The following is a 17,275-nucleotide window of genomic DNA, read 5'->3' as shown; positions in this document are numbered from 1 at the left end:
GAATTTGCCCATCCTGCGTAACAGGATAAATGTCTAAGGGCCCAATATTGAACTGGACAAGGATGACACGGTCTATGCCTTGTGTTCAATATAGACATAAGGGAAAAAAGGGTAATTATAGACACAAGTATTATCACAAAAACAGATTTGTCAGATCACATGACATTTTCGTGTCTTGGATAGCAGTGATGTGTTGCTAGATACCACTCACTATTTATTATGTTAAATACGTGATTTAATATAATTATCAATGTCGCGAAAACCTATAGGGTCACACACAAAAGGATGGGTTGATGAGAGATAGAGTAAATAAGGAACACCGTAAGGTACGATGCACTTAATTAGAATACGAAATATACTAAGGTACCACGCGCTTAACTGATTTTTGGTATACCATAAGATATGGGACACATACACTTAAGTGAGATTTTTAGCTTGCAGCCCACACAAGTGGTTCTATAAATAGAACCATTGTGCAAAAGCATTTCACTTGATGAAATTTTGTTTCTCTCTCTCACTCAAAGCCTTCATTCGTAGCAGCTAACACTGAGACCGAAGGAATTTGTTCGTGTGGACTGAGTAGAGGTGTTGTCACCATTCAACGCTCGTGATCACTCCTTAGATATGCATCAAAGGTTTTAATCGTAACAAGAGGTAACAGTTTCTATCACTGGTCATGCCCATTCGTAAGGATCACTAAAGGAATTTTTTTAATTTCCACTGTACTTTGAGATCACAATTTTCCTTCAGACATTACATTGGATGTGAAAAATGTATGAAAAAGGTTAAATAAGAAGGTCGTGAATTGAAATGTCCTTCGTGTGAAACACCTTCTAAGTATCCAAAACCAAGGTTAGACATTTGCAATCATAAACCATCTTATCAAAAATATTATTAGTAATATAATATAAAAAAACATGTAATCGCATGTTCAAAATAATGCTGAAAGTGTCTGATGAAACCGCTAAAGCGACTTTGATACAACGACTCAAATTCTCTTGCAACAACAACTCAAATTCTCTTGCAAATTCTCTTGCAAAAGGCACAAAATCTACTTAATACAACGACTCAAATTCTCTTGCAACAACAACCTAACACGTCTACATCATCAATACTACATAACCTCTGTCATCGTACTCTTATTTTTGAAATAAAGTTTTCTGCAAAAAACTTAAAAGAAGGGTCGCAAATCTATACAGTATCACAAACTTTTGTACCAACCTTTATTCTACAAGAACCAATTCTGAAAATACCTATTAAACATGTAATTAAATTTGTACTACAATCATACAAATATACTACTAACTTTATGAATACTAAAAATATATTTAGTATATATATGATTCCATATCATCACCAATGATTCAAAATGAAGAAGATCACCAAGAAGAAGAAAAAGAAGAAGAAGAAGAAGAAGAAGAAGAACTTGGAAAAGAAAAAAAAAGAAACTCACAGTGCTAAGTGGAGGCTAATCATAACATCATCAGATCATGAAACACATATCAAAGGGAATTCAAAAAATAATAGTAGCAACAATGAACTTCAGATATTATCCTATGACAACGAGTCACTTCTCATACACAAATTAAAGAGTCGAAAATCCATTAAAGCAAAAAAAAATGAACAAAAAAGGCTCATATAAGATAAAAAATAAACAAAACCATAAAAATTTATTACAATTGTAAAGACTTCTTTCATGTTTTAAAGTTTAATTTCATATCTCACCTTACATTTCCATTATTTATAAATGTATTAGTTTTCAATTAAAATTAAACTATTTTATTTTGTTTTGCTAATCTTATTATCTATATTATAGAGTTTATATAATAAATAATGTCTATCATAAATAAAGTATTATTTTGTTTCAATAACTTCTATTTACTACCCGCACAATCTTCTTTACCATCCACGCATCGCACGGGTCCTATTCTAGTTAATAAATAATTATATACAAGTATTGAAACTATTGGCCTCTAGGGCTTACATCAACAATCTCCCATTAGCACCAGAGCCAATCAAGTATAGATATAATTCCCATAGATCTAGTATCACCATCATGCTTCTACTGTGCAAGAGGCTTTGTGAGTGGGTCAGCGAAATTGGCAAGTGTTGTTACTCTATAAATCTTCACATATACTATATATATTATCTATCGAATGAGGTGATATTTCCTAAGTATGTGTTTGGATAGTTGGTGAGATATAGGCTCCTTAGGTTGTGCGATAACACCATGTCATCACAATAGAGATCAATGGGATCCATAATGCTAGGGATTATGCCAAGTTCATAATGAACTTCTTGATCTAAAAAACTTCCTTTGTTGCATTTAAGGCAATAATATACTTGAATTCGATGGTATAATCAACAACCATATACTAATTTGAACTTTTCAAGCTCGCAACACTACCGTTTAAGCAAAACACATAACTAGATTTGAGTAATATGCCATCTACATATAATATCATGATGACGATCATGCTCTAACTAGCCTTTTTATAGATACAAGGATCAATTTGATCCATGACTAATACATCACCTTAATCAGTTACGAGATAACCATATCTCTCAAGTTGGTGAAATATCCTCTTTGGCTTGCGTTAGTCTTGTTCTACTTGATCAGGTTGCTCTTCCAGAACTACTTGTGTTTCCTGCTCTAGTTCCTCCATCGATATATCTATGCTTTATGATTCTTGAATTTATTTAACCTCTACGTTCCTCCCACTGATTCCTTTGGAAATAAAGTTATTTTCCAATAAAAATTTAGTTCAAGCAACAAACACTTTTCCCTCAGAAGGATTGTAGAAGTGGTATCCTCTTGTTTCTTTAGGATACCTCACAAATAAGCATTTATCAGACCTGGGCTCAAGCTTAGTTGAAATTTGTCATTTCACATAAACTTCGTAACCCCAAATCTTTATGAAAGACAAGAGTGGTCTCTTACCACTCCTATCTCATATGATGTATTCTCAATCATTTTGGATGGAACATAGTTAAGTGTGTAAGTTGTTGTCAATAAAGCATGTCCCCAAAAGGAGTTTGGAAGATCGGCGTGACTCATCAGGGATCAGACCATGTCTAACAAGGTCCAGTTTCTTCTCTTAGATACACCATTCCACTGTGATGTTTCGAGAGGAGTAAGTTGAGATAGAATCTCACACTATTTTATATGGTCACTAAACTCAAGGCTTAAATATTCACCATCTCGATCTGATCAAAGGGTTTCAATATTCTTATCTACTTGGTTTTGTACTTCATTTTTAAATTCTGTGAACTTTTAAAAGGAATCATATTTGGGTTTCATTAAATACACATAACCATATCTACTGAAATCACCAGTAAATGTGATGAAGTATTAAAAACCTCTTTTGGAAGGTTTATTCAATGGTCCATATACATCAGTATGCATGAGGGACAAAAGATCAATTTCCCTTTCACCTTTTCATGTGAATGGGGACTTTGTCATCTTTCCAAGTAAATAAGATCTTCATGTCTGATATGATTCATAATCAAAAAGAGTACAAGAGTATATCTTTATGGAGTTTGGAAATGTGAACCACATCTAGTATCTAATACCATGATGTCTAAGTAGATAAATTAATTTTTTTAAAAAAATTACCTGAAGTTGAATTCTTTACTCAATTCTTCTTATCTTTTAGGTACTTTGGGTAGTTTCTCTTTCAGTGTCCGGTCTTATCGCAATAGAAGCAAGTTCTTTTCTTTGTTATACCTCCAATAGACTTGAAAGCATAAGTAGTAGGTTTGGGTTTGGAAACTTCCTTGTCTTTCCCTTTATCACCTTGCTTAGTGGGCCTTTTATTCTGCTTCTTTCCATTACTGACCATCAAAATGGACTTCCCTTTTGACTTCAGATTCTGCTCAACAGTTCTCAACAAGCTTAACAGCTCTGGCAAACTTTTGTCTATATCATTCATGTTGAAATTAAGGATAAACAAACTGAACCTCTCTGACAATGATTGCATGATCAAATAAGTTGCAAGCTCATTTTTTAGGGGGAAATTCAACCTTTCAAGGTTCGCCACATACTCAATCATCTTGGGTACATGGGGACCTACCGGGGCTCCCTCAGATAGCTTGACTTGAAAATGGCTTTTGAAACTTCAAATCTCTCACGCCTCGCCTACTCTTGATAGATCATCTTAAGGTGTTCTATCATATGAGAGTTGCCATGTTCTCATGTTGTTTTTGAAATTATAAGTTCATGGTAGCCAGCATGAGGTAATCAATTTCATTTGCATCATCGACATGCTTCTTATAAGCATATTTTTCATCCTTAGGAGCAAAACTAGGGGGATCCTCTTCGGGAATAAGTGTCTCTAAGATATACAACTTTTTATCATGTTTGAAAATAATCTCCAGGTTTCGGTGTCAATCCGAAAAATTTGTTCCAGACAATTTTTCCTTATCAAGGATTGATCATAAAATGTTGTTAGAGGTGTTTGTTGTCATGGTAATCTACATAAAGATTGTAAAGATAGCAGTGTCCTTAAAACATATTCAACTAGGCCTTTAATTAAATATGCTCCCACTACTTTACTCAAACCAAATGATCCTCGCCATTTGATTCGGAAAATCCCATTGTAAGATTTTCTAGTGGATCGAGATCCATATTTCACTTTGTTTTAAGTCAGCATTAGACTTATTACACAAAACTCAGTTATTTAGGTAGGAACTCCTTCCAATTGTATCTAATACAATTCATATTACATTTATCCCATCGCACCTTACTAATATAGAACATGCACCTCACGTTAGGCGAAACCTATATTATTCAATACTAGTCTTGATATGTGCTAAAACTTGGAAAATTTAAACTTAATATTTAATATAAGGGAATTTTAATGGATTATTTATCATATAAATCGTCTCTCACATGCATCAATATAGATTCACATGCATCAACATACGTATAAAACAAAACGATACGATTATGACCCCTAGCGTAATTGTTCTCTCAAGCCAATAAAAAGACCTAGGTTAAACCTAAGAACGATTATTTCAGATTTTTTTTTATATGATATAAATGTTCATAATAATGATAATACACTTCTTTATTAAATTATTTAGAAAAAGAAATAATTTTTTTGTGTAAACTTTTATTATGTGCTATTAATATTTAAGATAAAATATTATATGTATTAATTTTATTAGTGTTTAGAAATAAAATAATATATTTATTATTCATATGCATTTTTCAATTTTAAATAATAATGTTAGTAATTCAAAACTTAATTATTTATTATATTCATTATTTAATTTTTATGATTTTTTAAATGAAATTATATTCATTATTTATACTTTTTTTGATAAATAATATAATATATTAAAATGATAATATTAATAGTTAAAAGGAAATGTAGGGTAATTGTTTCATTATAATTTTAATTAAAGTTTTTATTAAATTTTTATTGTTAATAAATATTTCAATTTAGTTCACAAATGAAATTGATAATTTTTTATTGTCATTATGAAATAAATAGTTGTAAATGTAATAGAATTTAATTAGTTTTTCAATTTTTTTCAGTTGATAATTTAATTTTTAATTATGAAATAAACTATAATTGTTTTCAATTTTTTTCCAATTTTTTTCTATTATGAAATAAATATTTGTAATTGTTTCAATTTTTTTTCAAATAGTTGTAAATTGATAATTTATTTTAATTAGTTGTAAATATTTCAATTTAGTTCACAAATTAAAATTAAAAATTAAATCAAATTACAAATAGACATTAGAAAGTATAATGTAATAGAATTCAATTAGTTTTTAAATTTTAAGTTATAATGGTAATAATAAAAAATGGAAGTATTTATTATATTCATTATTGTATTTAATTGAGAACAAATTTGAATATAATTTTCTATAAATACTTTATCAACATTCAATTTTTTTAATGATGACATTATATTTTATGACATTAATGTTTTGAATAACTTTTTACGATGATTTATGATATTTTGTCTTTAAAATAGTTGTCATTCATTCTATTATTAGTGACAAATAAACTTTATTTTTTTAAGAGACTAAAATTAATTTTTTTATTACAGATTAAAATATATATTTTGTTGATTCAAATTAAATTGTGATAGATCAATTTTAATAAATATTGATTATGAATAATTTTTAGACTAATATTTGTTTTTATTGAATATTTATCTTAGTAACTTTTTTTATACCATGTAATTTTAATAATATTAGAGATAATAATTAATATATATAATACATTGTACATATTTCCTACGTCTCTAATTTTTAAAGGTGTAAAATTTAATTCTTATAATAGTATAAAATGTTCAATTTTTATTGAATATGATATAATAAACATTTAATATCTATGTTTATTATTTATGATTTAAATAAAATTACTTTTATTATAAAATTAATAAATATAATTAATTATTAACATGAATAAAATAATATACAAAAATGATCTTTTTTATTTATTTTTCTATTAATTGTTTCCTATGTTATATTTAAAAAAATTATATGAATATTTATATTAATATTAATATATGAGTACATGTTGTATTTTGATAATTTTTTGTTATGTTCCTTTGTGATACTATTAATATTTTATGATAAAAGTATTATATGTTTTATATTTTTTAAAATATTGAGTAAAATAAAATAGCATATTTATTATTTTTACAAAAAATAATATTGACCAAAAAATGTATAATATTATATTTTCCTATAATATTGATAATACACATTAAATAAATTATGATTCATCAAAACAACTAAAAATCATGAGTCAATGACTTTAAAAATACCTAAAAGTGAGTTCTTACTTTTAGTTAATATATTATGATTGAATATTCATTATTATAACGTGGTATTGGAGAATTATGGAAGGTGAAATGGGGGATTCGATAGAGAAAGAGTCAAAGAATGAGTGTTAGCCGATAATGGTGTTTTGATTGGTGAATTAGTAGAAGGTGTATACATAAGCTAATAAGGTGATGTGAACTATTTTTGAGGAATTCAGTGTTAAGTGTCACAAAATTATTTGAAGCATTACATTATATATATAAAGTCCCTAAAATAGATAGTTAAAAGAAATTTATTTATTATGTTTGCTTTTCCAAAATATTAAAGTCCCTAAAATAGATAGTATGTTTAATAAAATATTAATTTTGACTTAATCATGAGATCCCATTAAACATAAGGACACTATTCTTAAAGTATCCATAGTGGAGTTTTACTGTGAAGTGAGATAATATTAAAACATCGAGACTATTATGTGGATATACTGATAATCACATCTCATAGATCATGGATCAAGAGTTATCAAGTCTTACCTCCATTCGACTTGAAACCACTATGTATCCTAAATGTGGAATCGAGTATTTTTTTTGTTGATAAAACATTGTCCGTAACTGGATGACCATAAATATAGTTAATGAGTACTCCACAAAGTATGTTGAGGGACATGAGTGGCCTAGATGGAATTTGTCCATCCTGCATAACAGGATAAATGTCTAAGGGTTCAATATTGAACTGGACAAGGGTGACATGGTATATGCCTCGTGTTCAATATAGACATTGGGGAAAAGGGTAATCGTACATAATAATATTATCACGAAAATGTTTTGTCGGATTACATGACATTTTTGTGACTTGAGTAGTAATGATGTGTTGCTAGATACCGCTCACAATTTATTATATTAAATATATGATTTAATATAATTGTCAATGTCACGAGAACCTACAGGGCCACACACATAAGAACATATTGATGAGAAATAGAATAAATAAGGAACATTATAAGATATGGTGTACTTGAGAGAATTATGGAACACCGTAAGGTACGATATACTGAAGTGCAATATATAGAACAACGTATAATATAATAATAATAGTTATTATTATTATTACTATTATTATAAAATATGTTTGTTATAATAATAGTTTCATATAATAAATAATAATAAACTAAGTTTTTTTTAAACTCTCTCTCTCTCTCTGATGGCGAAACAAGGACATGGGCGGCCGAAAATCACGATACCACCATCGCCGATGAACCATCCTTCTTTATCGATGCAACCAGATAAGGAGAGTGCGAATCGGGAAATGGAAGGAGGGGATAGTAGTAGCAGGAATGAGAAAGCAAGAGATAAAGAAGTGTTGGAGGATGAAACCCTAGAAGCTGAAATTGAGGGGAAGTCGGAGGCGCATAAACTGTGGGTTGATGTACTCAGTGAGAATCAAAATCCGACAAAGAGATTGGTGATAATGTATGTTGCGCCAACCATGGTGAATGAGGAAGTTGAAATTGAAATTGAGGAAGATGACATCGCGATGGAGATCAAATTCTGGGAAACGACTTTAATCATGTATGTACTAGGGGAGGATCTAAGCATAAACATGGTGAAGAATTACATGATGAAGGCATGGAACTTTGTCAAATTGTTGGACATGTACTACCATGACAAGGGTCACTTTCTCCTCAGATTCAACTCTCATTCATATATGGATACTGTTATGATGAAGGGATTGTATACAATAAGGAACATGCCGATGTTGTTGAAGGAATGAGGACCTGATTTCAACCTAAAGAGAGAATTGTTGAGAACACTTCCGCTTTGGGTTCAAATCCCTCAACTCCCTCTTCACCTTGGAGGGGGGGGGGGGGGGGGGGGGGGGGGCTAAGAGTCTATGCAAAATAGGTAATGCAATTGGAGAACCCGTGGTCATAGATGAATGTACAACAAATAAATTAAGAGTATCTTATGCGCTCACTTTAGTTGAGGTGGATATTACACAGAAGGAAATAACCATAAAAGACTGTGAAGGAAGGAAAATGAAACAAGTTGTTGAATATGAGTAGAAGCCACCTTATTGTGGTAAGTGTCAAAAAATGGACCATCAGTGTGATGTTAATATGAAGAGGAAATTGTGGAAGCCTAAGCCAAAACCACCTGAAGTCAACCAGGTTACAACTCCATCTGCCATGACAACAAAGGAGGATCTAAAGCAGCAAAATGATGATAACAGGGAGAATTGAACAAAGGTGAGTAAATCCACTAGAGACAAAGGTAAGAACATAGCCTATGTTGGCTCAACATCAGTGGTTAATTGTGATAATGAATTTGAGGCACTAGGGGTTTTGAATGAGCTACTAGTGGTCGTCGATAGGGGGTCATGTTAGTATCTTGGAATGTAAGGGGGTTGAATAAGGCAATTAAACTTAGGGAGATTAGCTCTCGTCTCCTAAAGTTAAAACCTGAGATTGTTACTTTGATGAAGACTAGAGTTAAGCATTCTAAGGCCAAGTTGGTTAGAGATAAGCTTAATCTCAAAGGTAGATATCTTGACAATTACCAGTATAGTGAAAATGGCAGGGTTTGGATTGAATGGGATAATACCAAGCTAGATATAAAGCACATAAATAGTACTAATCAATTATTCGTTGTGGAGTTTTTGACATAATGATAAATGCCCAAAAATGGATAATATTTACTTATGAAAAATAACATTTATCGAATTAAGAAAACACTTATTCATGAAATTATACATACTTTGTCGAGAAAATGACACTTCTAATGATGTGCGGTTAATTATTACAGGAATAGGTCAAAGGAAGGAAAAAGCAAAGCAAAAGGCATATGTCCTATTTTGCTACACGAATTCTGGTTCGCTTAGCAAAACCAAGTCAGAAGCAAAACATCCAGGTTCGCTAGCAGCGAGTAGCAGCGAAGAGGCAGTGAAGGCCCGATTCGCTAAGAAAGCCCTGGTTCACTTAGCGAAACCAAGTTAGAAGCAAAGCATCTAGGTTTGCTAGCAACGAGTAGTAGCGAATAGTCAGTAAAGGCCTGATTCGCTAAGCAAGTTCTGGTTCTCTTAACGAAACTAACTCAGAGGCAAAACATCCTAGTTTGCTAGCAACGAGGAGCAGCAAAGGAAGTTCGCTTAGAGAAGTATACTTCACTTAGCGAAGTTTAGTGGCTCCTGGAAGGCGGTTTGACAACTCAAAACTTAGTAGAGAAGATAGGATAATTCTCTTAGCGAAACTTTACCTCGCCAAGCAAAATCAGGCGGCTAGAACCATTATAAAAAGGGACCAAGAGCAATGCAGAAGGAATCATCTTGTTTGATAAAAGTTTGTAATAGTTATTATATTCTGTCTAAAAGGGTTGTAATAGACACTTAGGGGAGGGAATCGAGGAATTAAGCTGGATACATATCAAGGATCGAGAAATCGTCATTGATGCTCATTCGTCTCCAATTCTTCCTTTTTGTACAAACTACCATGAAAATGGCTAACTAATCTCCTCTCTTACTGGGATTGGAAGAATCTAAAATAATCGTATGTATATTTACCGATTATATTTTTAATATAAACATGGTTTCATGATTATTGATTCTATCTTATTATTATTGCAAATTTTATGAATTTGATTGGTTAATGAAAATTGCTTTCGAACTTATAAATAAAAGATAACGAATTGATTAAACTCTAATTGCTAGACATAGAATTAGTTTTAATATCCACCTCAAATTACTTGATCTTCACTCAATTGGATTGTTTAATCGGTTGATACATCATTGATTCAACAAGCCGATTTGAATCTTGAAACTTTCATGTTGACATACATGTTGTTTTGAAAAGTATGCGGAAGTATGAATGAATACATGGTTATGCCAAAATTAATCAGTACATTGCATATGTAAATGGTAGAAGAAATCCAATCCCTACAAGATAATTTGTCATATTACAATTCCGCTTATTTTATTCTGTTTATCTTACGTTTCGCTATTACTTTCTACCTAAACTTTAAACTTTCCGAAAACTTGAACTTAAACTATATCAGTAATCTAAAATGTTGGTAATATTGCTTCTTTCTTAATGGATACGATAACAAAATACTTCTTTTGATTTACTCAACATCAAAATGGCACCGTCATCGGGGACTGGCGTGTAGATATTACGAACATAATGATTATTGTTATCTTTTAAGTTTGTATATTTGTTAAAAATACTGTATATATATTTACACCTATATTTTATCTTACTTTCTCCTAACATTTGTTGGTTAGAAATTGCAAAGCTTTGTGTATGCGAGGTACGAGCTCAAGGGAATTAGTACCTTTTGATCCCGAGATCGAAAGAACAGCCTGAAAGAACAAAACACGTACAAGGAAGAAAAAGCTATTAACCAAACAAAAGAAGAAGGAACCCACTTCCATTTTATCAACAACTCCTATCACATAAACCATGGCAAACGAGACTGTTAACGGTCCTTGCGCAAGCAGCCCAAGTTGATTGGCCCGTCTCACCAACAACCCAGCCACTAGACAATCTGAAATGAAAATAGGGCTGCTGCATATTATTTATGCTAACCCTTTTGCAAGTTTGGATCATGAATATCCATACACCCATCTCACAAAGTTCTATGAACTGGCGGGTATGTTAGGTGCACCCGAAGTTGAAGAAGAAGTTGATTTCATGAGATTGTTTTTGCATTCCTTAATCGGCAAAGTAAAGCATTTGTATCTTAACCAACCTACTGAAACCATGACCAATTCGAATGTATTGGAAGAGAATTTTCTTAATAGATTCTTCTCTCACAATCGGTTCATGGATGCTAAAACAACCATTATCGCGTTTGCTCAATCTGCAAATGAAACTCTATGTGAAGCTTAGAAACGTTACAAATTCATGCTACGAAAATGTCTAATCATGGTTTTGACAATCTAACACAAATCCACATCTTCCGTAACGGATTGCATCCCCAGCCAAAGCTCTTACTTGATGCAACAGCCAATGGTTCTTTATTAGCAAAAAATGCAGAAGAAGCAGTTTCAATTATCCACTAAATGGCTCTCACCGATCATCAAGTCCAATATAATAGAGGAACTGCACAAAAGAAGTATGGAATTCTAGAATTGGGTACGAACGATGCAATACTAGCACAAAATAAACTTCTCACTCAAACTGTAGAAGAGGTGGGGTAAGCGACGTTGTCCATTGGGGGACCTGCATCTGAACTAAACACTTTCTCTTCTTATCAAGCGACATACCAGTCATATTCGCTACAAAAAAGGGAATAGTATTATTACATAAAGTGATAAACAAGGGGTAATAACAAAAGGTTTTTATCATACCATAAAGCTTACCCAAGTACTTCTCTAACCCTATTACCATCCTTGTAGTCTTATTTAATTAGAGTACGAGAGCTCAAGGGCGAGAATATGAATCATTTCTTACTCTATGGGGAGAGAGTGTTGGTATCTATTCCCTTGATAAGTTGGGGATCTGGCGTCCACGACAGAGGAAAGCAATGGACGCTTGTTGCCCTGTGGTCAATAAAGAGGTGTCGCCCTTCCCCATTACTCGTACGTATCTATCTTTCTAATCCTCATATGGGCGAGCATACAGTTCTAGCAGATGTCTACCTGTTAGATCAAGTAAAGTTATACAACAGATGTTTGGAAGAATCTCCACGCTGAAGAAGGAGAAGAACACCCAAGCAATTTAAAGGACTCCTAGGTTACAACAAATTATTTGGAATGCACTTAACATGATTCGTACGTTAGGGATACTCTTGGAAGGGGCATCGTTAACGACCGTAAAAAATTCCGCCTCAAAGGGGGTAAAAGGTATTAGGACCCCCAAAACTCGTGAATAACATACAGCTGAAAGTAAAACATTCAAAGAAGGTCTCGCCAACATTGTTCATATTGACTCTCTCGATTTCTGAACAAGGCTCCAATATCACATCCTTTTTAGGTCCGATACTAAAAGCCTGAGGCCCCAACGAAATCTGTTAATCATGTTGGGATCAGAGTACAAGGACGTAATATCTCGAACATGAATATGTAATGTTCCTCTTACCCATTTTTTTTATTTCAGGTGTAAAAACAGGAATAACAGTGCTCTTGCCTTAGGAAAGAGAACAAATTGTTCACCCTCCTTGCCCTCATCCAAAGTTGTCTCAAGTCTAGGTATTCTTTTGAGTATGAGAAAAGAGGAAGGAGAAGAGGAAAATAGTTTTCAGAGAGGTGTAACGATTTCATTATAAAAATCCAATAGCACAAGTAATATAGTTTTTTTTACAACTACAAGTAATATACTTACTATCACAAGAATTGGAGAAGTTCTTAAATATGGAAGACACATGTGAGAGAATGAGGCTAAGGTGGTTTTCTCGAGGAGGCTATCATGAGTTGCATTACATGATGTCCACTCTCGTTTTTCACTATAACACTAAAACTTTCACAATTGATTGACATTTTTACGTCTTAAAGATCAATCAAAATAAATCTTAAAGGAACTCAAAAATTGTATTGGGTGAGGGGTTTGAAAGGTTTTGAATGACTTAAAAATAAATTTTCAATTATAATCTATTTAGATATAATATTTCAAAAATAAAAAAATTATTAATAATAAACATTCATTTTTTATTGTATATAAAATTATTCATTCAAAAAAATATTAAAAAATTATTTATTTATTCCAAATTTCTTTCACTCCCCTCCAAACTAAAAGAGAATGACATCCACCTAAATAATAGTTAAGCAATACAGACAGGTTCATCATACTGATAATAAATTGCGATTCAGTTCAGCATTCACTAAAATCTCTAAACCTTCAAATATTTAGAGTATTGATTGTTGGAAATAAACCTTTTTTGTGTTTAAGAAAAATATGTGGGAATATTTTAGGCTTGAATAGAAACTTGGTAGGTAGGAGAATTATTTATGGAAGAGAGAACTTTATATTTTTGCTTGATTCAAAAGTGTTGGATTACATCTCTATTTATAGTACTCTAAAGAGAACTCTAGACACATTAATTCTAGAGAGTTCTCAACTCTAGATATTCAAAGAGTATTCTAGAAAATATTACAATCTTAAAAACTATCTAGATACTCTAAATACTACAAAACTTTTCTAGAAACATTATCCAATATAAACTAAGCACAAATAACTAAGTCCAAAATCAAATAATAAAATTAGGCGCAAATCAAGTTTAATATTTCAACATTGATATCCAAATGAGTTTATGTAATTGAAGATGCAGATATTAAGGAGTCTCAATGGAATTGGGATTTGTTTCATTTGCTGTAGACTAGTTCCATCAAGTTCATTTTTGTCTCTTTTTTAGTCCAATACTAGAATAACATTTGAACTCTCAAACAATATTTAATCAATGTATAATATAACAATCAAATTTGAATATCAAATTTGGACAAATAAAAGTCTACCTGAAAAACAAAGTAAATAATACCTAGAACAGAATTCACCAGCAAAGAAAATTCATTCATATACTAATATTGATGTTCAAATATCATATATTATACCCATTATCAAATGTATAATCAAATCCTCTTACCTTTGAAAAAATTAGCTTTGATTTTTAATATAGTGATCTACAAATTGAAATTGGAAGTAGTTACCACAATAGGGCTCCTTACCACATGTTTCCCATCATTCCAAGTGAGATATCCATAAGATACTTCATTTTTCTTTGTCACTTTTTCGCCCTCAATCTTTAACTTGAAGCTTAATTTCATGTTCTTCTCCTTGAATACCAACTTATTTGGTACAACACTGATGTTAAACCCTTTAATTGGAGTAATGCTAGCAAAATAAGTTGATTTTCCTTCATAAACATTGGTAACTGTTCTGCCAAATTCATGTGTTGTCCTTACAGAAGAATTTCCAGCATTTATGAAAGCGATAAAAGAAGGATAGTTAAGATCTAAGGAAGGTTTAGAGCAATCACTAAAAGGGGTTCTAGTAATGGTAGTGATGTTTTTTTGTGTGAAGTTAAGTGCACATAGAAGATTAACATAATCTTGTACACCAACATCATAAACAAGACCAGGCTCAAGTGCTCTATTAGGGTTAACATGACCGGCCCCCAACGCTAATGGAGTTGCATCTTTGTTGTTATCAGTGTCTTTGATATGTTCCTTAGTATTATCAAATATGTCTGATGTTGTCATTATCGCAGACCTAATAGCCGCGGGGCTCCAATCAGGATGCGCTCCTTTTAAAAGCGCCGCTACGCCAGCAACATGAGGACATGACATAGATGTTCCGGATAAAACATTGAACTTGTTGTAGACTTTAGTTCCATAATCCAACACAGGAACATTTGGGGGCCATGCAGCTAAGATTGATGCACCAGGAGCTGTAATGTCAGGTTTCAACACATATGGACAAGTATTTGATGGCCCTCTTGAACTAAAAGAATCAACCCTAGGTGATGGTTTAACACCAAAGACAGTTATCTTGAAAGAGATGCTTGCTGTAGAACTAGAGTTTTTTGAGCTATAACTCTTTATGTAAGCTTTCACAATTTCTCCATTTATCGGATCAATAATGATGGATGGAAAACTACTGTCTGAATCATCTATGTTTGGGATCTTTGATATGAAAACACCTCCAACAATCTTTGCTTCAACTAGATTATATATTTGATCAGTAATAGTTCCATTATTGTCTTCGCAAACCACAATGTTAGTCTTCACTTTTTTTAATTCTTCAACATTGCCACACAGACCCATGAAAACAATTGGAAAATTGTTAGCAGAGAAATTTCCTATATAAGAAGACAAACCTGTGAGTGAGACTCCATTACCGAGTGTAATATTTCCATGAAACTCACGATCGATAGTACCAGCAGCAACAGTTATCACCCAAGGTGTTCCATTGTGAAGAGATTTAAAGGAAGGTCCATTATTACCTGCTGAAGTGGAAACAAAAATACCTTTTTCCATTGCTGCAAAAGTGGCTATTGCAATAGAATCTTGATATAAAGATACACTGTTATGGCCTAAAGATATCGAAAGAACGTGGACACCGTCCGATATTGCGGCATCAATTGCGGCTATTATATCAGATGAAACTGCATCTCCATTTATTCCCCATGCAGTCTTGTATGTAGCTACTCTAGACATTGAAGCTATTCCTCTTGCTGTTCCATTTGCGTAACCAAAGAAAGATGCACCATCAACTTTGCTTCCAGCTGCTGTGGTTGAAGTGTGGGTTCCATGACCGTCTGCATCACGCGTGCTGTTCATGATTGTTGAACTAATGTTGGAATGTTTCGCCAAGAACCCTTTGTTGAAGAATCTAGCTCCAATGAGTTTCTTATTGCAAAACGATGAATGGTTGGAATTATCAAATTGACATAATTTCCCTTTCCATTTTGAGGGTATTTCAGTCATTCCATCATCTTTGAAACTTTCACTTTCTGGCCAAACACCAGTGTCTATTACACCAACAATGACATCTTTGCCATACTCAGAAGCTGGCCATGCTCCTTTGTAAGGATTAAGGCCAAGGAACTGAGATGTGTGTGTTGTGTCTAGTTTCAAAGGTAAATCGGGTATGGAAGAAACGTAACCATGAGAGTTTTTGAGAGACTCATGATCTTGAGGTGATAGATTAGCACTAAAACCATTCATAACATTAGTGTATGTATAGATCATTCTAGAAGAAGGAGAATTGAGATTATTGTTAGTGGTAGTAACTTGAGAAAGAGTAGAATGATACCAACTATGTTGATCTGAGAATGCTTTTGGCATAGCTGATAAATCCATGTGAATGATATAATTATCAGATTGAGCAAATGTGAAAATAATAAAATGAAGGATTATTGTAAGATAGGAGAACAACGAAAGGAGAGAAATATTGGAAGCCATGATTGAAATGTGTTTGAATGGGATGGCTATCAAAACAATATGGGTGTATATATGAATACAAATTATAAAATTAATAGATAATAATTAATACTTTATTCTTACAGTTGTAAAATAATATTATCTAGAATAATTTTTTATTTATTACTTAGACTTCCTAGTAAAGATTGAATTAAATTATGAAAATTCTTAATATATCTCATATTAAAAATGAATATATATCAGTCAAAAGGTATAGTAATTTTGTTGTAAAATCCCAATAATTGATTTGTTATTAGAATTAAAAAGACTAAAATAACAGCAACTAGACAAAAAAAATGATGGGATAAGATCTCCTTATCAAAAGAAATCAGTCTTACGATTTTGGGTCATTTTGTTTCAGTTTTTTTTAAAGAATAATTTTTTTTATAGTGTTATATATTTTTATTAAAAAAAATTATATAGAAGTTTTTTATATAAGTTTTAGTAAATATTTGATTTGAAGAGTTGTCGTAGATATTTTATTATTTTATTGAATATAATTTTATATTATAATTTTAAAAACTCATTTAATTTTGAACTATTTCAAATAATTTTTTATAAAAATCATTTTGAAATATAGTTTTT

The 17,275-nt window shown here is 31.9% G+C and overlaps 1 protein-coding gene across 1 annotated transcript; it reads right to left on the bottom strand.

Moving 5' to 3' along the window:
- Positions 1 to 14,258: 14,258 nt before the first annotated feature.
- On the bottom strand, positions 14,259 to 16,687 carry LOC127076140 (subtilisin-like protease SBT3). The gene has a single exon (XM_051017705.1). The coding sequence runs from the start codon at positions 16,670 to 16,672 to the stop codon at positions 14,390 to 14,392; it is 2,283 nt and encodes a 760-aa protein (XP_050873662.1). The 5' UTR covers positions 16,673 to 16,687; the 3' UTR covers positions 14,259 to 14,389.
- Between the last annotated feature and the right edge of the window lie 588 nt (positions 16,688 to 17,275).

The sequence above is a fragment of the Lathyrus oleraceus genome, chromosome 4 (assembly GCF_024323335.1).
Source record: "Lathyrus oleraceus cultivar Zhongwan6 chromosome 4, CAAS_Psat_ZW6_1.0, whole genome shotgun sequence".
Taxonomy (NCBI): domain Eukaryota; kingdom Viridiplantae; phylum Streptophyta; class Magnoliopsida; order Fabales; family Fabaceae; genus Lathyrus; species Lathyrus oleraceus.
This window is presented reverse-complemented; position numbering and strand designations above follow the sequence as displayed.